This window comes from Scyliorhinus torazame, chromosome 1 (genome assembly GCF_047496885.1).
Source record: "Scyliorhinus torazame isolate Kashiwa2021f chromosome 1, sScyTor2.1, whole genome shotgun sequence".
In the NCBI taxonomy this organism is placed as follows: Eukaryota; Metazoa; Chordata; class Chondrichthyes; order Carcharhiniformes; family Scyliorhinidae; genus Scyliorhinus; species Scyliorhinus torazame.
Window position 1 is genome coordinate 36052276 of NC_092707.1, and position 23736 is coordinate 36076011.

At 49.5% G+C, this 23736-nt stretch overlaps 1 protein-coding gene across 2 annotated transcripts in view; it reads left to right on the top strand.

Moving 5' to 3' along the window:
- The window catches only part of smtnb (smoothelin b), a 772002-nt gene that overhangs the window by 659499 nt on the left and 88767 nt on the right, over positions 1-23736 (top strand). For both annotated transcript variants that reach the window (XM_072486160.1, XM_072486170.1), the window contains exon 14: positions 10842-10904. In XM_072486160.1, the coding sequence (XP_072342261.1) occupies positions 10842-10904 (63 nt within the window). The remainder of the gene's footprint in view (positions 1-10841; positions 10905-23736) is intronic.

A 23736-nucleotide genomic window follows, 5' to 3' on the forward strand; every position in this document is an offset into this window, starting at 1 on the left:
GGTACTTACAGGCAACAGTAGACGATTGAGAATGTTGGCATGGGTGATCTGCATACCTGGGTGGTGTCGAAACGAATATTCATCTGTGGTGAGTAGAAGCGCCCAACGCTGAATTCTAGCCAATGCATTGGGTGGGATTCCCTTTCCCTCCCTAAAAGGCCGAGCAGTGGTTTGTGGTCAGTCACAACGGGGAAATGCCGCCCATAAACATATTGGTGGAATTTCATAACTCCAAATATTACCGACAAGCCCTCCTTCTCAATTTTAGCGAAACGTCACTCAGCGTCCGCCAGGGTGCCCGAAGCAAAAGCAATGGGGCGTTCCGTGTCGCCGTCCCATCCACAGGAGCAGGCATCACTTGTCAGTGTTAGTGACCGAGCTCAATCATAGTGCATGAGGTGCTGTGTGGACAATAATGAACCAGATGGCTTTTTACGACAATCGACAATGGATTCATGGTCATCATTCAACTTTTAATTCCAGATTTTTTTTTAAATTCAATTCAAATTCCGCCATCTGTCATGGTGGAATTCGAACCAGAGTCTCCAGAGAACTTGGCATTACCAGTCCAGTGACAATACCACTAAGCCACCGCATCCCCATGCCATGTGGCTGTCTGAAATTGAATTGTGTCACGAGGTAGCTGGACGACGTTATTTCTGATGACGAGGCATGCTACAAATCCACTGATGTTCAGCCCTGCTCCCTTTAGTCACTTCTGTTCTCTTCCTCTCCTTTGGATTCTGTGCTCTCTCTTCCAAGGTGGAAAAATGACCTGTGAGCAAGATTAATGGCAGGTGTTGAAAAGATGGGTGACTATGAGGATGAGACATAACATTGCATAAGGATCAGGGTGAGTATCAGTGGTGGATGAAGAGTTGGGGGTGTGAGGAAGTGCTTAGAGAAGATGAGGCATATTGGTGTAAGAATTGATGTGCTGGTTTAGGCTTGAGAAAGTTGAGTGAGGATATTGACATAAGACGCATATCGGGATGTAGTTGAATGCCATCATACTCCCGTTCCCTGCCTGCTTATGGCACTAAATCACTTTTGTCATTCAATCCATGAACATTGCAGCACGTTTCTGCTGCTGGCATCATGAGAAACCTCCAACCATACATTTGTTGTTTCCGTTTCTCTAGTTAGAAGGATAGAGTACCTCCCCAAGGATGCCTACAGGCTTCAGCAGCATATCCATGATGATGTCATTAAAATTAGTTGTAGCTTTAATGGCCACAGAGGAGTCCAAGCAGGAAGCATAAAGAAAACTGTTTTATTACAAAGTAAACTATATACACAGTATACTTCAGGACTCAGCCGGGAATATCCATACTCGGCTCTCACCTGGGCCGGCTTTTATGCTAGAGTCCATTTACTCCACTGATGGGTCCCTGCCACTCAGCGGGGAAGCCTGTATTCAACGAGGCTTACAGGAGGAGCTAAACGGTCGATCCCCGTAGGTCTCATGCGGGTTATAACATTCCTCCCTCCCAAAAGTCTGAAGTCCTGTCAAAGGAAGGTAGAGCAGGAGAGTGCCTCTTTTTATCGAGTGTGGTTGTGCCTCTTTGATGCACTATCAATTACGACGAGACGAGAATCGAGTGTAATCGAGGCTTTATTACGCAGAGGTGTGGAGCCTCCCGCAGCTGCTGCCGAAATGGCTGCAGCTCAGACAGCCCACTCATTTATACTCCGCCTACTGGGCGGAGCCAGCAGGCAGGGACCTACCCCCGTACCTGTAATACAGGGGCATTACCGTAATACCCTCATATGCAGTATATACAATACAACAGTGGTGACTACCACATTCACCTCCTGTTAAAAAAGAGTCCAGCAGGGGAGGTGGAAAACTATTTACATACAGGTTGTTTAAAATTTTAGAAAGAGTTTACAAATTTAGACGATCGGGCGCATTGAACCGTCGTTGCGAGCGCTGCAGTGCTGGTGATGATTCAGGTGCGGTTCGGTCGTCGGTGACTCCGGGAGCACGTCGACCTCATCTTCATCCCCGGGTGGGACCAAGGGGAGGATGGATCGCCCTGGAGCGGGGGCTGTGGTGGGATGCGCTGGGGGGAGGGAGGGTGGCGCCGGGGCAGCAGGGGAGGGGGGGGGGAGGTGTCTGTGGGGACCCAACTGGCGCCACGTCCCTGAGGGAGACTATGTCTTGGCGGCCGTCGGGATGCGCTACGTAGGCGTACTGCGGGTTCGCGTGGAGTAGCTGTACCCGTTCAACCAACGGGTCCGCCTTGTGGAGCTGCACGTGCTTGCGGAGGAGAACGGGTCCTGGAGCTGCCAGCCATGTTGGGGGCGAAACCCAGGAGGTGGACTTCCTGGGGAAGGCAAAGAGACGTTCATGGGGAGTTTTGTTAGTCGCAGTGCACAGGAGCGACCGAATGGAGTGGAGGGCATCGATGAGGACCTCCTGCCAGCGGGAGGCCGGGAGATTTATGGACCGTAGGGCCAGCTGGACGGCCTTCCAGACCGTACCATTCTCCCGCTCCACCTGCCCGTTTCCCCGGGGGTTGTAGCTGGTCGTCCTGCTCGAGGCAATGCCCCTGTTGAGCAGGTACTGGCGCAGCTCATCACTCATAAATGAGGATCCCCGGTCGCTGTGGACGTAGGCGGGGAAACCGAACAGAGCGAAGATGGTGTTGAGGGCTTTGATGACGGTGGCAGACGTCATATCGGGGCATGGGATGGCGAAGGGGAATCTGGAATATTCGTCAACCACATTAAGAAAGTACGTGTTGCGGTCGGTGGAGGGGAGGGGTCCTTTGAAGTCCACGCTGAGGCGCTCAAAGGGGCGGGAGGCCTTCACCAGGCGCGCACAGTCTGGCCGGTAGAAGTGCGGTTTACACTCCGCGCAGACCTGGCAGTCTCTGGTGGTAGCCCTGACTTCCTCAATGGAGTAGGGCAGATTGCGGGCCTTTATGATGTGATAAAAGCGGGTGACCCCCTGGGTGACAGAGTTCGCCGTGCAGTGTACGGAGTCGGGCCACCTGTGCGCTGGCACAAGTACCTCGGGATAGGGCATCGGGGGGCTCGTTGAGCTTAGCGGGGCAATACAAAATCTCGTAATTGTAGGTGGAGAGCTCGATCCTCCATCTCAAGATCTTATCATTTTTGATCTTACCCCGCTGTGTGTTAAACATGAAGGCAACCGACCATTGGTCAGTGAGGAGAGTGAATCTCCTGCCGGCCAGGTAATGCCTCTAATGCCGCACAGCTTCAACGATAGCTTGGGCCTCCTTTTCGACAGAGGAGTGCCGAATTTTGGAGGCATGGAGGGTGAGCGAAAAGAATGCCACGGGTCTGCCTGCCTGGTTGAGGGCAGAGCGACGTCTGATGCATCGCTCTTGACTTGGAAGGGGAGCATCTCATCGATCGCGGCCTTGGCGATGTCGGCCTTGATACGGTTGAAGGCCTGGTGAGCCTCGGCCGTCAGTGGGAAAACGGTGGGTGGATGAGTGAGCGGGCCTTGCCTGCATAGTTAGGGACCCACTGGGCGTAGTATGAGAAGAATCCCAGGCATCGCTTGAGGGCCTTGGGGAAGGGGGAGTTCCATGAGGGGGCGCATGCGATCGGGGTCGGGCCCTAGAACTCCGTTCTGAACCACGTAGCCGAGGATGGCTAATCGGTTCGTGCTGAACACGCACTTCTTGTTGTAGGTTAGGTTGAGGAGTTTGGCGGTGTGGAGGAATTTGGAAAGGTTAGTGTTGTGATCCTGCTGGTCGTGGCCGCAGATTGTGACGTTATCCAGGTACGGGAAAGTACCGGTCAACCATTCGGTCCATCTCCTGTTGGAAGACCGAGACCCCGTTAGCGACGCCGAAGGGAACCCTAAGGAAGTGGTAAAGGCGGCCGTCCGCTTCAAACGCGGTGTACTGGCGGTCCGCCTTGCGAATGGGGAGCTGGTGGTACGCAGATTTCAGGTCCACTGTCGAGAAGACCCGGTACTGTGCAATCTGACTGACCATATCAGATATGCGTGGGAGGGGGTACGCGTTGAGCTGCGTGTACCGATTGATGGTCTGACTGTAGTCAACGATCATCCTGTTTTTCTCCCCAGTTTTCATAACTACCACTTGGGCTCTCCAGGGGCTGTTGCTGGCCTCGATGATGCCTTCCCGCAGCAGCCGCTGGACCTCCGACCTGATGAAAGTCCTGTCCTGGGCACTGTACTGCCTGCTCCTGGTGGCGACGGGTTTGCAATCCGAGGTGAGGTTCGCAAACAGGGAAGGTAGTTCGACCTTAAGGGTCGTGAGACCGCAGACAGTAAGGGGTGATAGGGGCCCGCCAAATTTCAGTGTTAGGCTCTGGAGGTTGCACTGTAAGTCCAGGCTGAGTAGCAAGGCAGCGCAGAGGTTGGGGAGGACGTAGAGCCGGAAGCCGCTGAACTCTACGCCCTGGATGGTGAGGGTGGCGATGCAATACCCCCGGATCGTCACGGTGTGGGATCCGGAGGCCAGGGAGATTCTCTGGTTGATGGGGTGTACCGTGAGGGAGCAGCGCCTTACCGTATCGGGGTGGATGAAGCTCTCCGTGCTCCCGGAGTCCAGAAGGCAGGATATCTTGTACCCGTCGACCTTCACTGTCGTTGACGCGGTCGCGAGGTTGTGCGGTCGGGGTTGGTCGATCGTGATGGAGGCCAGACGTGGCTGGTAGGCGGCGGTTGCAGGCGATGAACGGCCCAATGAGCAGGGGTCCTGAGGCGAGGAAGATGGCGGTGTCCACGGGCCGCACGTGTCCTGAGGCAGGCAAGATGGCGGCTCCCACGGGCCGCACGTGTCGTGATGGGAGCAAGATGGCGGCCACGGGCCGCACGTGGTCTGAGGCAAGGAAGATGGCGGCGCCCCGGAGCGCACGTGGGGGGTGCAGGGACAATAGCGGCGATCGAGCGGGCCTGGCACACAGCAGCGAAATGTCCTTTCTTCCTACAGGCTTTGCAGAGCGCACTCCATGCCGGGCAGCGCTGCCGGGGTGTTTTGACTGTCCGCAGAAGTAGCACTTGGGTCACTCGGGGTTGGTTGGCTGCCGCGCGGCGCAGGCCTGGGGTTGGCTGGGGGAGGTCGCTGATGGGGTCCACGGTGGGGTGTGCGCTGCCGGGGTCCACGATGCGCAGGAGGCGTGGGCCATGCGGTCGGGGGCATACGCCTGTATATTGCGTGAGGCGACTGTGAGTGACAGCGCTAGTTTCTTGGTCGCTGCGAGGTCGAGGGTAACCCATTCTAAGAGGCGCTGGCGGATGTAGGCCGACCCTATGCCCGTAACGAACACATCTCTAAGTAGCAGGTCAGAATGTTCAGCGGCCGAAACGGCCTGGCAGTCGCAGTCTCTCACCAGGACGTGCAGGGCATGCCAGAAATCTTCTACTGACTCCCCGGGGAGTTGATGCCGCGTGGACAGGAGGTGCCTGGCGTAGATTTTGTTAGTCTGCTGAGTGTAGTTCTCCTTCAGTAGCGCCATGGCTTCAGCATAGGTCGCCGCGTCCCGGATGAGGGGCAAAATATCGGAGCTCAGCCGCGTGTAGAGGATCTGGAGCTTCTGTGCCTCTGAGGGTGGTTCAGTCGCAGATCCAATGTATGCTTCAAAGCAAGCTAGCCAATGTGCGAAGGCCGACTTGGCGTTGTCTGCTTGAGGGTGCAGCTGCAGACGATCAGCTTGATGTGGAGATCCATCGTTGTAAAATCTCTGTGTAATAAATTGATGCACTATCAATTGCGACGAGACGAGAGTAGAGAGTAATCGAGGCTTTATTACGCAGAGATGTGGAGCCTCCCGCAGCTGCTGCCGAAATGGCTGCAGCTCGGAGAGCCCATACATTTATACTCCGCCTACTGTTCGGGACCAGCAGGCAGGGATCTACCCCTGTACCTGTAGTACAGGGCCTTACCGTAATACCCTCGTATGCAGTATATACAATACAACAGTGGTGACTACCACACTCTTGTACCTGCAGGGCTAGGTCAGAAGGCTTATATCTGGATGGCAACCATCTGGTCACCACGGGAAGGCTACCACTAGCGGTAATTCTCTAACCGGTTCACCGTCAGAAACATCCGATGCCTGGGTTTCCATTCGGAATACGAGTCCTCGATTTCCTGCATCTCTGTGTCAGGTCCCTGTGGAAATGGAGGTTTCTGGCTAATGCATGATGGGATGCTTGGCCATAGTTATAATGTTCCCACAAAACTACTGACAGGACAAGAATAAAAAAGATCTATTTGAAAAACATATTTGCAGTATCAGTTAAACATAAATTAACATCTGAAATCACAGACCTTGTGCAAAGCGCTTTGACCTCGTTAAAGTGAATATACAGCCAGAAATGAAGCAGACTGTGTTAACCCCGTCTCTAATCATATCAACGGGACAAAGAAAATAGACATCTTGTTATCACAAACTGTCACATATGGATAGAAATCCTATTGTGCTCCTTATATTGTAGTTTTGCTTCTTAAATCAATCTGTTTCTGTGCATAGTTACACACATAAGCTAATGAACTCCGAGTCATGAGTTGCCTGTTTACTCCAGTGTATAAATATAGCAGAATAACCATTGTACTGCGGACTCTTGCCCTAACCGTTGATTAGGTGCAGTCTCCCCTTGTGCAAGTAAAAATAAACTGTGGATGTTAAACTTTTATTATCGGAGTCTTACTCTGAGTCAGGTTTTCGACAGTCGGGGGGCAACCCCCTTTCGATTCATTGGCGCTAGGCTGCCTGACTTGAAACTGGTACCTCCGTAGGAACTTTGTGTTGAGCCGATCTCCTCTGTCTAAGGTGGTATACGTGCTTCTTCATCACTCGGTTCTGAGCCCAAACCTGGTATGAAACTGGCCCTGTCTGTCCAACTACCATCCCTGGAACCCACTTGGCGCTGTCCCCAAAGTTTTGAATGTAAACTGTGTCACCTGTCTAGTTCGCATCTGCCTGTCTGGTCAACACCCCTGCTGCACCTGACTGTGACATACTTTCCCTCAAATATCTGAGAACACGAGGCTAAGGCGGGTTTGGAGTCCTCAGCCCATTAAAAGTTCAGCTGGCACTATGCCAGTCGTGGCATGTGGGGTGGTTCGGTAACAAAATTAAAATCTGGCCAGTCGTGGGTCACGAGACCCCGAGATCTGCTTCTTCAAGCCTCTTTTAAGCATTTGCACCGCCCTTTAGGCCAGCCCATTTGGAGCCGGGTGGATGTGCCGCACCTCAGTTGCCTTCATGAAACTCCCGAACTCTTCGCTAGTAATAGGTGTGTCATTGTCAGTGACCAACAACTCCGGGATATCGTGAATACTGAACGAGAATCACAGTTTTTCAATTGTCACCTTCAAAGTACTGGACGAGATCTTGTGAACCTCCAACCACTTCAAGTGGGCATCCACAACTACTAAAAACATGGAGCCCTGGAAAGGACTGGCAAAGTCAACATAAAGCTGCACCCAAGGACGGCCCAGCCATTCGCATGGATGAAGGGGGACGGGGGCTTCTTCTGCTCCTGGCAAACGCTGCATTGCTGTCTCGCTCCATCTCTGCATCCAGGCCTGGCCACCAGATAAAACTTCGGGCGAGCATTTTTATTTTGGATGTATCTAGGGTTCCCTTTATGCAAATTTCACAGTATAAAATCCTGACCCTTGTGTGGGACCACAACGCAAGTGCCCCATAAAAGGACGCTGTCTTCAATGCTAAATTCTGATTATTTTTTTTGTGGAAAAAGCCTTTAACTCATTGGACAGTTGTTGGTGCTGACCACTGGATATATGACAGACTTTGGACAATAAAGGATCGGTTTGCATTCACTCATGTATTTGGTGCTCCGTGACTGGCAACGTATCCATTAAGTTCAACGTGAATACCACTTCGCCAGCTCTGGGGGGAGCCGGAAGTCATGTCGACAGCGGAAGTCTTCTCAGTGCATCTGCATTCGCAATCCGTGTGCCTGGTTGATGCTCAGACGTGAATTCATACGCCACCGGCAAACGGGCTCATCTCTGGATATAGGCTGACGCGATAGGCAGGATAACTTTATCCTTCAAGAGTCTCAATAATGGACATATTGATGGACTTTGTGACTGTAAAAGTTACTTCCAACCCTTCTTTCTCAATTTGTGCATAGCTTCTCTCGACTGCGGCCAGTGTCCTGGAGGCACATGCGATCTGCCGCACTCGACCATCGTCCATATGGTGTGACAACACGGCACCAATGCCGTATGGCGAGACATCACAGATGATTACCAGTGGTTTGGCAGGATCGTAGTGCGTTAGCAGGTTGGGTGAAGTTAATTTGGTCTTTACTTGAGCAAAAGCCTCTTCCTGTGGAGCTCTCCACACCCATGAGTGTTTTTTTTAAGGAGGACATGCACGTGGAGAGCAAGGTTGCAAGTCCAGGGATGAATTTTCCATAATAATTCTCGAAATGAGCGCAGCTCAGCTATATTCTTTGGTGTGGGGACCTGTTGGATTGCTCGCACCTTCTCTTCCACTGGATGTAATTCATCCCAGCCTAGGCGGTAACCTAAGTGAATTACTTCCCTGGCGGGGAAAACACACTTCTCTTTTGAGACAGACGCCCAATTCTGAAAAGCGGTGGAGTATCTCGTCTAAGTTGTTCAAGTGTTTTTGCTCTGTCATACCTGCAACCAATAAGTCATCCAAATAAACCACCACACATGGCAGGCTTGGCAGAATGTTTTCCATGACGCACTGAAAAATGGTGCAGGCCGACTCTACACCAAAGGGCAATCTAGTGTACTCATAAAGGCCCCTGCAGGTATTTATGATCATGTATTGTCTGGACTCAGGGTCCACTTCCAGCTGAAGATGGGCAAGACTCATGCCAAGCTTTGTAAAGGAATGACCTCCAACAAGTCCTCAATGCATGGCATTGGTTACCTATCCAATCGGGAGTCCCTATTTACTGTCAATTTGTAGTTGCTGCAAAGTTGAACAGCTTTATCCGGTTTAAGGACTACCAGTGCTGCCCAATCGCCGAATTTTACTGGCCAAATGATTCCGAGGCTCTCTAATCGGCTAAGCTCTGTCTCAACCTTCGCCAGGGGTACATAGGGGGCCGGGCGAGCCCAATAATATTTAGGCTGTGCTTCAGGGTCAACATGAATTTTTGCCATGGCTCCCTTGATTTTCATCCAGCCCGATTTGGAAAACTAGGCAAAGGCATTGTAGCCAATCAGGTCTTTTTACCACAATTAATAGCAATCTTACAGATTGTTGCTCATAAGTCACTGGCATCACCGTGGTACCAGGTAGTGGTAAGCTGGAGGATTGGGAGAACTTTTAAGGTTCAGCAAAAGGATACTAAAAATCAAATCAAATGAGCTAAGATGAACTATGAAAGGAAACTAGCAGAAAACATAAACACTGATACCAAAAGCTTCTATAAGTATATAAAGAGGAAGAGAATAGCTAAAGCAAATGTTGGCCCTTTAGAGAACGATACTGGTGAGATAATAATGGGGAACAGAGAGATGGCGGAGGCACTGAACCAATATTTTGCTTCTGTCTTCATGGTAAAAGATAATAAAAAGTTTCCAAACACTACAGTTAATGCAGGGGAACTTGGTGCAATAACCATCATTAAGGAGACAGTATTGAATAAACTCATGAGATTGAGGGCAGATAAGTCTCCGGAATCTGATGGCCTGCACCCTGGAGTATTAAAGGAGGTGAGAGATAGTGGATGCATTGGTTATGATATTTCAGAATTCCCTGGATTCCCAGTAGATTGGAAACACGATAATGTGATACCCCTATTCAAAATAGAGAGAGAGGCAAAAAGTAGGAAACTATAGACCAGTTACCTTGATATCTGTGGTGGAGAAGTTGCTGGATTTAATCATTAAGGAGGAGATGACTGAACATTTGGAAAGACAAAGCTCAATCCATCATTGTCAGCATGTTTTTATGAAAGATAAGTCATGTTTGACAAACTTGCTTGAGTTCTTTGAAGACGTAACCAGCAAGGTGGATAATGGGGAACCTGTGGATGTAGCATATTTAAACTTCCAAAAGGCATTTCATAAGATGAAATTGAATAGACTGGATTGAGGATTGGCTGACTGACAGAAAGCAGAGGGTCGGGATAAATGGGTTCTTCTCTGGTTGACGAACTGTAACCAGCCGGGCCTGCAGGGGTCAGTCCTCAGACGTCAACTGTTTGCAATTTATATAAATGATCTGCAAGCAGGGGCAGAGTGTAACATCGCAACATTTGCGGATGATACTAAAATAGATGGGAAAGCAGGCAGTGAAGAGGAAATAAAGATTTTACAGACAGATATAGATAGGTAAGAGATTGGGCCAAAGTTTGGCAGATGGAATTTATGTAGATAAGTGTGAGGTTATCTATTTTGGCTGAAAAAATAGAAAGGCAAATTATTATCTAAACTGAAAGCAGATTCAAGATGCGTCAGGGCAGAGGGATCTGGGTGTCTGTTCATGAATCGCAGAAAGTCGGTATGCAGGTACAGCATGTAATTAAAAAAGCAAATGGAATGTTAGTGTTTATTGCAAAAGGACTGGAGTATAAAAATAGAGAAGTGTTGTTGCAATTGTATAGGGTGTTGGTGAGACCAGTCAGCCAATCCTCTATCCATGCCAGTTTTTTAGCCTTAACACCATGGGATCTTAACTTATTTAGAAATCTCCTACACTGGAACTTAATGTCATCTCAGCACCTCTTCTATTTTTCAAGTCTGATACACTATGGACGAGAGCCCTTCATCACTCAGTTTTTAAAATATATCCTCCGTTATGGTGGTGTTGGATTGATAATAATACCCTTGCAATATTCAGATTTATTGAAAATTGTTTTTGTCTTTCAGATGGTGGCCACAGAACTTTACGAACTACTACTGTGGAGTCCAGCATTGTAAAGAAAACTGACGGTAAGTGGCATCAATTAGACATAGACATAGAATTTACAGTGCAGGACTCATAAAAACTCGAGAACCATGTTCAACTCTGCTATATCTGAAATAGCAGGATCTTGGAATAGGACATGGCATTCAAAGAGAATAATGTTTTCCCATATCCCTTTTGGTAAGTGCACTGTTTAATATTGTACTCAGTTTCTCAAACAAAGATGATCCCAGGTTTGATCTTCACTTTCAGTAAAGGCAACTGTGATGCTGGAGTTGACCTTCGAGCCCCTGGTTGGGAGGGGGGAAAATAGCTAGTGTTTCTGCACAGTCCAGTGACCTCTGCTTAAAGGTATGTGTGTGAAAGGTCGGGAATGGCTATGATGCACTCCATAAATGAATAGTCTGACAACCATTTCTGCTTTTAAATGATGTCGCAAAAGATCACTATGGAGTTCAGAAATAGTTGGTGGCCAAGGATGGATCCATGGGGAACACCAGAGATAAATGTGTGAGAGCATGAAGAGAAACATATGATTGTTTTGCATACAATTAGATAGATATAGATAGATAAGAATGGAACCAGGAAAGAGCACTGTCAGCTGGATGACATCAGAGAGACATTAGAGGAGGATGGTCAATGTGTGCAGACAGGTTAAGAGACAAGGAGAGAAAATTTACCTTTGTCACAATCATGTAGGAGCTGTTTTGGCACTGTGACAATGGAGGTAAGCTCATTGGAAGGATTCAAACAGGAATTCCAGAAATAAATGGAAATAGATTTGGAATGAAACAATACGTTCAAGGACCTTGGAGAGGAAACAAATGTTGTAAAATGGGGGCAATAGTTTGCAAGAATTGTGGGGTCAAGGCTTGGTTTGAGGAAAAGAATGATGATGGCAGATTTAAAGGAGAGAGGGATAACACCTTTCCTTTTGAGAAAACCATTAACAGTATCTGTTGAGATGGGTACAAGGAAGGGGAGTTGTGTGGCCAGCAGTTTTGTGGGAATTGGGTGGAGGAGGTTGGTCTCATGGACAAGATGAGTTCAGTGAGGGAATGAGGGGTGTTTGGATAGAACTAGAGAAATGTGCTGAGGCAGAGAAATATTTGAGGGAAAATTTGACCCAGTGGGCTAGTAGGTGGATGGAGGGATGCGGTGACAGAAAAATTCATGAGCTCCTCACACTTATTGTTAGAGGTGAGCGTGGAGAGGCAGGTAAGAGGGGTTTAAGAAAACAGTTTGCAGTCGAGAAAATAATCCAAAGGTAATGTTTGTATTCCAGGATGATCCTGGAATAGGTTGTCAGAAGTGGAGGTGCGTGTGAGTTGAACAAATAAGTAATTGTAGAAATGTTGTGGTGAACAGAGGGCCAAATGCTAGCCAGTTTGGATTTTAAATGTACGTTTGTAAGTGAATTGGCGGATATTTTAATCCAGGGATGGATACAGAAGGAGATAGTAGGGTTGGGTATGGAAGATGGTTGTGGGTGGAGGGTGATTCAAGAAGTGATCGGCCTCATCTGTGATTGATACGAAGGGATGGCAAGGCAAATGGAGTGGCCATGAATATGGATTTTGACGTTAACACGGAGAGAGAAATTAGGGACGTTAGGTGTGCAGTGAACACGGGAGGGAAAAAACACGATGATTTGAAATGGAGGTGGAAATCACCAAGGATGTTGTTTGTTGCTGCAAAGGCTGAAGGAAGACTCCCCCACCATTGGTGTAAAAGCAACAGATTGTTGTGGTGGGTAATTTTAGCTTCCCTTATATTGACTGGGCCTCACTTGGTTCAGGAGCTGGGAACAGACGAAGCCTGTGATAAATATAAGGAAAGTAGGAAGGAACTTAAACAAGGAGACAGGAGGGCTAAAAGGGGTCACGAAAAGTCATTGGCAAACAGGATTAAGGAAAATCACAAGTCTTTTTACAATAATATAAAGAGCAAGAAGGTAGCCAGGGAAAGGGTTGGCCCACTCAAGGACAGGAAAGGAAATCTATGTGTGGAACCAGAGGAAATGGGCAAGGATTTGCATTAGTATTCACCATAGAGAAGGACTTGGTGGATGATGAGTCTGGAGAAGGGTGTGTAGATAGTCTGGGTCACATTGAGATCAAAAAGGAGAAGGTGTTGGGCATCTTGAAAAACAGTAAGGTATATTAACCCCCAGGAACTGATGGGATCTACCCCAGAATACTGAGGGAGGCAAGGGAGGAAATTGCTGTGATTTTGTGTTAGGGGCCAAGGCTTCGAAACACCAAAGTGTATTATGAAGCTCACTTGACCTATAACTTTTATGTTGAATTTGGCTAGGATGAGCACAAGAGTGTTCACTTCAGGTGTGATTCATCAGACTTCCTCGGCGCTTTTTTCAAAACAAAATTTATTATAAGAATGTTTTATAATATATATAACAAGAATTTGGTATCAATTACAAACATGAAGAAAACAAAACAACTACAGTAATCTATGTATATAACCCTTAATGAATCCTCCTTAGTAGCTGTTCCAATTCAATACAAAATCCAATAAACCAAAACCCTGTTTAAGGGCATGGCCCAGCACACTGTAATCTCACTTGAAAGGGACTGGTCCTTTCCCTGATATCCAGCCTCTAACTAGCAGATTCAAAACTCCTTCCAGAAAGAAACTCTATCTTTAAAGTTACCAAGGCAGTTTGCCACACCCAGTGTGCTTTCAATTCCCTAGAACAGCTTTAAAATGAAAACAGGAAACACTGCTTCTCTTCTGCAGTCCAAACCAACAAACTGAAACCCAAACACTAAAAACCCCTCTCACCTGACAGCCACAGCCCAGCACCACCCACAAATGACATCACTGAAGCCGTACTACTGAAGTCATGTAGTGAGATCAAACCTTTCTTAAAGGGACGCACATGACACTTGCGAGAAATCTTTGTATCCTCACTGGCTACAGGTGAGGTCCCAGAGGACTGGAGAATCTCTAATGTTGTTTCTTTGTTTAAGAAGGGTAGCAAGGATAATACAGGAAATTACAGGCCAGTGAACCTTACATCAGTGGTAGGGAAATTATTGGAGAGGATTCTTCGAGACAGGATTTACTCCTATTTGGCAGCAAATGGACGTTTTAGCGAGAGGCAACATGGATTTGTGAAGGGGAGGGCGTGTCTCACTAAGTTATTCGAGTTTTTCGAGGAAGTGACAAAGATGATTGATGAAGGTAGGTCAGTGGATGTTGTCTACATGGACTTAAGTAAAAGCTCTGACAAGGTTCCTCATGGCAGACTGGTACAGAGGGTGAGGTCACACGAGATCAGAGGTGAGCTGGCAAGATAGATACAGAACTGGCTCAGTCATAGAAGTCAGAGGGTAGCAGTGGAAGGATGCTTTTTTGAATGGTGGGCTGTGACTAGTGGTGTTCCACAGGGATCAGTGCTGGGATCTTTGCTGTTTATAATATATATAAATGATTTGGTGGAAAATGTAAGTGGTCTGATTAGTAAGTTTGCGAACGACACAAAGGTTGGTGGAATTGCAGATAGTGATGAGGACTGTCTGAGGATAGAGCAGGATATAGATCGGTTGGAAACTTGGGTAGAGAGATGGTGGATGGAGTTTAATTCTGGCAAATGTGAGGTAATGCATTTTGAAAGATGTAATACAGATGGGAAACATAAAGTAAATGACAGAACCCTTACGAGTATTGACAGGCAAAGGGATCTTGAATTCTTGATTTCTCGAGGAATTAAGGACTATGGAGAGAGAGCGGGTAAATGGAGTTGAAATCAGCCATGATTGAATGGTGGAGCGGACTCGATGGGCCGAATGGCCTTACTTCCACTCCTATGTCTTATGGTCTTATGATCTGGGTGTACAGGTGCACAGGTCACTGAAAGTGGCTTGCCTTCATCGGCCGGGGCATTGAGTATAAAAATTGGCAAGTCATGCTGCAGCTGTATAAAACTTTAGTTAGGCCACACTTGGAATATGGAGTTCAATTCTGGTTGCCACACTACCAGAAGGATGTGCAGGTTTTGGAGAGGGTTCAGAAGAGGTTTACCAGGATGTTGCCTGTTATGGAGGGCATTAGCTACGAGGAGAGGTTGGATAAACTTGGTTTATTCTCACTGGAACGACGGAGATTGAGGGGCGACCTGATAGAAGTCTACAAAATTATGAGGGGCATGGACAGAGTGGATAGGCAGAAGCTTTTTCGAGGGTGGAAGAGTAAATTACTGAACGGACAAAGTTTTACGGTGCGAGGGGCAAAGTTTAGAGGAGATGTGCGAGGGAGTTTTTTTTACACAGAGGGTAGTGGGTGCCTGGAAATCACTGCCGGGGGAGGTAGTGGAAGCAGGTACGAAAGTGACATTTAAGGGGTGTCTTCACAAATGCATGAATAGGATGGGAATAGAGGGATACAGACCACGGAACTGTAGAAGGTTTTAGGTTAGACGGGCAGCATGGTCAGCACAGGTTTGGAGGGCCGAAGGGCCTGTTCCTGTGCTGTACTTTTCTTTGTTCTTTGTTCTTTTGTTCATTGGGAACATTCTTTCTGAATCTATGTGTTCTAACAGGATTAGACTGGGTAGATTTAAAAGTATGTTCCCAATGGTGGGGGAGTCCAGAACTAGGGACCATTGTTTGAGGATAAAGGGACTGAGGTGAGAAGAAATCGATTCCTGGCTTGGGTCCTGTCTGTGCAGAGTCTGCACGTTCTCTCCATATCTGCGTGGGTTTCCTCCAGGTGCTCCAGTTTCCTCCCACAAGTCCTGAAAGACGTGCTTGTTAGGTGAATTGGATATTCTGAATTCTCCCTCAGTGTACCCGAACAGGCGCCGGAGTGTGGCGACTAGGGGATTTTCACTAACTTCATTGCAGTGTTAATGTAAGCCTACTTGTGACACTAATAAAGATTATAATTTCTTCACCAAAGAGTGGTGATTCTGTGGAATTCACTACCACAAAAAGTAGTTGAGGAGAAAACATTTTGTAATTTCAAGAAGAAATTAGATATAGCTCTTGGGGCTAAAGGGATCGAGGGATATGGAGGGAAGGCGGGATCAGGGTATTGAACTGATCATAATGAATGGCGGAGCAGACTCGAAGGGCCGAATGCTGATTCTTGTTTCTATTTTCTATGCACCTTTCTATGAAAGAAGAAAGTCATGAAGATATCTCGGTGATTTTTTTTTGATGCACTCTGGAGGGCAATAGAGAATGATAATTTTGCATGAGAGGTGAGATGGATGAAACAAGGTGAGATGCTGATCGGAGTGGGACTGCCGAAGGAATAGGAAATCGGGCCAAAGAGTGATCTGGTAATAAGTGCCATACTTGTCTCGGCGGGGCAAGTAATTGAAGATATAGTTAGGTGGAGAGGCTTCATTTACCTTTAACCTTTCATCACCCCTCCTCAGCCAGGTTTTCTTAAGGTTGTGATGGTAATGCAATGATCCACAATAAGTTTATGAATAAAAAAGGCCTTGTTCCCAGGTGAACAAACATTCTGGTGGGAGCTGCACAGGGATGGTGAGAGTTGATCTGCTGTCAGAGCCTACAGGGACAACACTGGGAGCGGTGGGTTGGACAGGAAGGAGATTGGCAAGCTTAGCACCGAATGGGCGCCTTGACCGCGTAGGTTGATGAGAGTGGGATGGGTCAATCGTGGTCGCCACTCATATTGAGACAGTGCTGGGTGCCTCGATGAGCCCTTCGAAGGATGCCAGGAAAGGCAAAGAGGGAAGGTATAAAGTCGAGGCTAGGATGGCACCAAGAGAGTAAAAAGAATGAGGTGTTCCGGAGGGTTGGGTTAGGGAATTCGGAGGGTAGAGTACCTGGGTGGAGACTGTTTGAACAGCAATACAATGGCTTATTCTGGTTCAATGATTCAAAATCAAATTGATGGATTCAACATGGAAGCCATGATTATACTTTAAGCTCGCAGTGACATTTTTTATTTCCTTTTAAGTGAAGCATTGAAAATATCGGACAGCAGGGATAATCAGTTATATGCAGTCAGATGCAGAGGTGTCCAGAATAAAGGATTGATCTTAACATAGAACATACAGTGCAGAAGGAGGCCATTTGGCCCATCGAGTCTGCACCGACCCACTTAAGCCCTCACTTCCACTGCCAGGACAACTGCCAGGTCAAACTGGCATATGAATGAATTGAAATTCATGGATTGGACACCAATCATGCGGGCTGCTCTGTCCTGCATGGTGTCAAGTTCCTTGAGTGTTGGATCTGTACTCATCCAGGCAAATGAGAACATTCCATTGCACTCCTTTTTTTTAAAATATCTTTAATCTCCTTTTTCACATTTTCTCTCAAATTTGCACCCACCAACAATAAACAATAAGCAGTAACGAATATAATGTCAATCCCCATATCAACAACACCAATCCCATCCTCCCACCAACCCCCAAACAACTACCCGCATGTTAACACAAACAAATAACAAAAAAGAATCAGGAATCACCCATAGTCACCATTAACACATACAGTCCCCCTCCTCCCAACCCCCCCCCCCCCCCCCACTAATGTTCGATGTTATCCAATTCTTGAAAGTGCATAATGAATAACGCTCATGAATTGTAGAACCCCTCCGAGCTTCCCCTCAGTTCAAACGTAACCTTCTCAAGAGTCAAGAATTCCAACAGGTCCCCCCGCCACGCCAGGGCACAGGGTGGAGAGGTTGCTCTCCAGCCCAACAGAATCCGCTCTCGGGCGATCAATGAGGCGAAGGCTACAACATCTCCCTCCGCACCCGTTTCCAACCCTGGCTGGTCTGACACCCCGAATATGGCCACCCGAGGGCCCGGGTCCAGTTTCACATGCACCACTTTAGAGATTACCCTAAAAACCTCCTTCCAGTAATCCTCCAGCTTTGGACAGGACCAAAATATATGAACATGATTTGCGGCCCCCACCCCGCAACGTTCACACATGTCTTCTACCCCCTCAAAGAGCTGGCCCATCCTTGCCCTTGTGAGGTGTGCTCTATATACCACCTTCAGCTGTATCAGCCCCAACCTCGCACACAAGGTGGAGGCGTTCACTCTCCGGAGCAACTCACACCAGAACCCCTCCTCCATACCCTCTCCCAACTCTTCCTCCCACTTTGCTATGATCCCTTCCAGTGGTGCCTTCTCCTCTTCCAAAATAGCCCTGTAAACCACCGACACTACCCCCTTCTCCAGTCCCTCTATCGTCAGCACCTCCTCCAGCAATGTGGAGGCCGGTTCCACCGGGAAGCTCTGTATCTCCTTCCTGGCAAAATCTCGAAGCTGCATGTATCCAAACGTTTCCCCCTGCTCCAGCCCATACTTCGCTCCCAGCTCCTTCAATCCTACAAACCGACCCCCAAGAAACAAATCTTTTAGTGTCCTAATTCCTTTCTTCTTCCATCTCTGAAAATTTCCATCGCACTTCCCTGGCTCAAATCTATGGTTCCCCTGAATCAGTATTTCCCTTGACCCTGCCCCCAACCCAAAGTGCTGTCAACTGCCTCCAAATTCTCAATGAAGCTATTATTACCGGACTCCCTGAATATTTCCCTGGGACTATCTGGAGCGGCGCTGTTGCTAGCGCCTTCAATCCCGAACCCCTGCACAAACTCTCCTCCATTCTGACCCATTGGGAATCAGCCCCTCTAATCCAACTCCGCACCTTCTCCACATTCGCTGCCCAGTAATAATACATCAGGTTCGGGGGACCCAAACCCCTTGCCGACCTTCCCCTCTGTAGCAACACCTTTCTAACTCTGGCCACCTTCTCTCTCCATATGAACGAGGTAATCATTTCTTCAATCTCTCTAAAAAAAATGCCTTTGACAGGAAAATCGTCAGACATTGGAAAATAAACAGAAATCGCGGCAACACGTTCATTTTAACTGCCTGTATCCGACCCGCCAGTGACAGAGGGAGACTATCCCACCTTGCCAGATCAGCTTTCACTTTCCCCACCAAACTAGAAATGTTGTACCTACGGAGCCCTCCCGCGCACGAGCAACCTGCACCCCAAGTATCTAAAGTGAGTCCCTGCCGTACGGAATGGCATCCCCCCCACCCCTGCCCCCAGCCCCGGCCGAGACACCACAAAATACTAACTCTTGTCTAGATTTAGTTTGTACCTCGAGAAAGACCCAAACACCCGAAGCAGCTCCAGTATTCCCCCTATTGACACACTCGGTTCCAACACGTATAACAACATGTCATCGGCATATAAGGACACCCTATGCTCTCTCCACTCCCCCCCCCCCCCCGGCACTATTCCTTTCCATACCCCCGAACTTCTTAACGTGATGGCCAACGGCTCAATCGCGAGTGCAAACAGCAGGGGGTCATAGGACATCCCTGTCTAGTCCCTCGGTGAAGAGAAAAGTATCTCGAGCTGATGTTATTTGTGCAGACACTCGCCCTCGGCTCCTTACACAGTAGCTTTACCCAGTCCACAAATCTTGGTCCAATCCCAAACCGCTCCAGAACTGCCATCAAGTACCCCCATTCTACCCGGTCAAACGCTTTCTCGGCGTCCAATGCTACAACCACCTGTTTCCTTCCCCTCCGCTGGTGCCATAACCACATTCAATACCCTCCTAACGTTCGAAAAGAGCTGCCTTCCACTCATGAACCCCGTCTGATCTTCACCTATCACCTTCGGGAGGCATTCATCCAGCCTATCCGCCAGTACCTTCACCAATACTTTTGCGTCCATGTTTAAAAGTGATATGGCCTCTACGACCCACTCTCTGTCGGATCCTTACCTTTTTTAAGCAACAGGGAAATTGATGCCTGCCCCAATGTTTGTGGTAACACCCCCTTCCCTTTCGCCTCCTCAAACATCCCCACCATCAGCTTATCCTTGGAATTTTTTATAATATTCCATCGGAAACCCATCCGGCCGTGCCGCCTTCCCCGACTGCATCCTCCCAATCACATCTTTTATCTCCTGCTCCACTATCACTCCTTCTAATGTAGCACTGTCCCCCTCTAACCTCGGGTACTCCAGCCCATCTAGAAATTTCTGCATCTCCCGGTCTTCCCCCAGGTGGCTCTGACCTGTGCAACCTCTCATAGAATTCCTCAAAGACCTTATTAATCAGATCTGGAGCCACCACCAACTTCCCTGCCCTGTCCCGCACCTGAACAATTTCCTTTGCCGCCGCCTCCCTCCGAAGCTGACCCGCTAACATACGCCTGTAGTTCCTTCCTCTGTTCCAACTTCGCTGGGTCCCCTTCTTCTGCATAACTCCTATCTACCTCCAGCATCTCATCTATTACCCTCTGCCGCTCCAACCTCTCCACTTTGTCCACCCTGGCCTTAAACGAGATCACCACACCCCTTACCACCGCCTTTAGAGCCTCCCAGACAACTGCCTTCGACACCTCACCGGTACAGTTGAAACCTACATATTCCTTAATTACTTTTTCAATTTTTCACAGAACCCTCGGTCCCCCAACAGTCCCTGGCGCTGTGAGGCAACAGTGCTAACCACTGTGCCACCGTACCGCCCCTATAGTACAGAAGGAGGTCATTCAGCCCATCTGAAAGAGCACTCTACCAAGGCCTATTCGGCCCATCTGAAAGAGCACTCTATCTAGGCCCTCTCCTCCTCCCTATCCCCATAACCCCACCTAACCTGCACATCTTTGGAGACTAAGGGATAATTTAGCATGCCAATCCATCTAACCTGCACATCTTCAGACTGTGGGAGGAAACCAGAGCACCCGGAGGAAACCCACGCAGACACGGTGAGAATGTGCAAACTCCACTCAGACAGTCACCCAAGGTTAGAATTGAACCCGGGTTCCTGGCTCTGTGAGGCAGCAGTGCTAACCACTGTGCTGCCCCTTGTAGCCATAGTATTTATCTGGCTGGTCCACTTCAATTTCTGGTCAATGGTAACCCCCAAGAAGCCAATAGTGGGGGATTCAATGATGGTAATGCTATTGAACGTCAAGCAAAGGTTGTTGGATTCTCTTGTTGACACTTGTGTGACATGATTGTTACTTACTCCTGAATATTGTCCATGTCTTGCTGCATTTACACATGATGCAAGATTCTCCCTTTTGGGGACTAAGTCCCCACACCCACCGGAAAATGGGCGAGAATCACTCTGGACATTTTCCTCGAAGGTCCGGGGTGATTCCCCGTTTTCCAGGGGGTTAGCAGGGCCCCGGCGTGCATCCCGCAGCCCTGGCTGCCGGCGGGGCCCTGCTGTCCAGACCGCGCGGCCGCGCATGCGTGCGGGGGCCCACTTCGGCACGGGCGCCGCCGACATGGCGGACCCACACAGTGGGTCTTCGCAGAGGAAGGTAGGTCCCCCCCAGATCGCGATGGCCCGCCGATCAGTGGCCCCCGATCGCGGGCCTGGCCACCACTGAGGGCCCCTCCGGAATCAGATTCCCCTCACCCCCCACCAGGACCGCCACCGCGATCACGGTCCGAGCTCCCGCCGGGTGGTACCAGATCTGAACCACGCCAGCAGGAACTCAGCCGGTCGACCGCGGATAATCGACGGGAGGGCCTCTTCCAATGGCCCCCGACCGGCGCCGCGTCAACCGCGCGCGCGTGACTGGCAGGCCCGCGGAAGCGCCGCCGCGCCGGATTTCCACCGTGAATGGCTATTCTCCGACCCACGCCGCGCGCGATTCTGGCTCGGTGGGTCGGAGAATCCCGCCCATGAACTACTTCAGTATCTGAGCGGTCGCAAATGGTGCTGACAGTGTACAATCATCCAGGAACATTTCCACTTCGGACCTTATGGTGGAGAGAAATTCATGGATGAAACAGCTGAAGGGTGGTTGGGCCCAGGATATTATCCTTGGGTGCTCCTGCAGAGATACCGTGGGAATGAGATGATTGATCGCCAAAACCGCAGCCATCTTCCTTTGTGCTAGGTATGACTGAAACCAGTGTTTTCCCTGATTCCCAGTGATTCCAGTTTTGTTAGGGCTTCTTGATGCTCCACTCAGTCAAATGCTGCCTTGACGTCAAGGGCAGTCACTCTCAGCTCAACTCCTGAGTTCAGCTCTTTTGGCTATGTTTTGATTAAGGCTGTAACATGGTCAGGTGCTGAGTGGCCTGGTAGATTCTAAACTGAGCATCAATGATCAGGTTATTGCTGAGTAACTGTTGATAGCACTGTCAGTAGCACTTTTCATCACTTAGCTGATGACGGAGACAAGGGCCGGGATTCTCCAATCCTGCGGTCAAGTTCTGACGCCGGCCTGAAAAGCGGCGCCAACCACTCTGGTGTCAACGGTCCCCAATGATGAGGAATGCTCTCCTTCCTGGGGGACTAGGTCGGCGCCGGAGTGTTCCCCGCAGCTCCAGCCGCGCGCGAACAGCCAGCGCGAGTTCGCACATGCGCGTTATGGCAGGCCTAATTCCGCGCATGTGCGAAACGGCCGGCGTGATTCCGCGCATCAGCGTGGGTTCCTGACTCCGCGCCGGACCCTGGGCAATATGGCAGGGGCCCGACGCGGAGGAACATAAGCCCCCACGGAACCAGTCCGCCCACCGTTTGGTAGGCCCCAATCGTGGGCCTGACCACCGTGGCGGCCCCCCCGGGGTCGGATCTCCCCGCCCCCCTCCAGGACGGCCCCCGCAGACACACCTTCCAGGTCCCGCCGTGTGGGACCTGAGTAACCCACGCCGGCGGGACTCGGCCAAACTTGGCGGCCACTCAGCCAGCCGGAGCTGGGAGAATTGCTGGGGGGCCGCTTTCAATTGCCTCCGACCGGCGCGGCGGCGATCCCGCGGGCGCCCGAGAATCGTTAAACTGCCGTCGGGGCGGTGGGGCGCTATTCTCACGCCCCCCGGGAATTCGGGTCGGAGAATCCCGGCCAAGATTGATGGGATTGTGATTAGCCAGGATTGTCTTGCATTTTGTGGGCTGGGCATCTTGGTGCCTTTGTTGAAGCTGTACTTGAACAGCTTGGCTGGGGTGGTGGCTAGTTCTGGAGCACAAGTCTTCAGTACTCTTGCCAGAATGTTGGCAGAGTCCATAGCTTTTGCAGTATCCAGTGCCCTCAATTGTTTCTTGATATCATGTGAGGTGAAACGATGTGGATCGTCTGCTCGGTACTTCTGGCTGAGTAACTGAATAATTGAAAAGGGGGAACAGTCTAAAAATCCTAGAGGGGCATGCGCCACACACTCCACAAAAAGAGCAGGCAAGTTTGTGGACTACTGCATCTCGAGACCACGAGTGCCGTTGGATCTGAGCACAACTGTGTGGCAGAGGAGTGAGATGTTACACCACACAAGTTGGTGTAACGTGCTAATCTTTCAGAAGTAGTTAAAGTGCCAATACGCAGACCTCGCGCGCAAGACCGAGTAAGTTCCGCTTACACCAAGAGGTGTTCCAAGCACGATACCTGCTGCACAGAAGCTGATAGAGGGAAGGGAAAGTAAGTCTTTGAAATGTAAAAGTGGTCGATTCTTGTCGCTCCGACTCCAGATCTCACAAAAATGAACACACTGGAGTCAGGATGGAGTGTCGCCAGATGTCCGCCAAGTCAAGGGACCTGACCAGGTCCCCCAACATCTCTACCACTGGCGGGCAGCACTGGGTACCGAGGCAGTCCCTGAAGGGTGCAGTTAAAATCCCCGAGGACAGTGCAATCGCTCGCATCGATGGGGCCAAGAAGGGGTGGTCACTTGTTTAAAGAAAGTAGTTTGCAGCTGGGGGAAGTAGGCATTCACCAAGTGAAGCACCACTCCCCTCTCACAGGTTGTTAGGTGCAGCAATCTTGACCCCCCCAAGATCTCCCGGCTGGAAATATGGGGCCAACAAGATAGCCACCCCACCAGAAATGGTGGCCAGGTGAATCATGTAGACACCCCCCCCCACTATATGGGC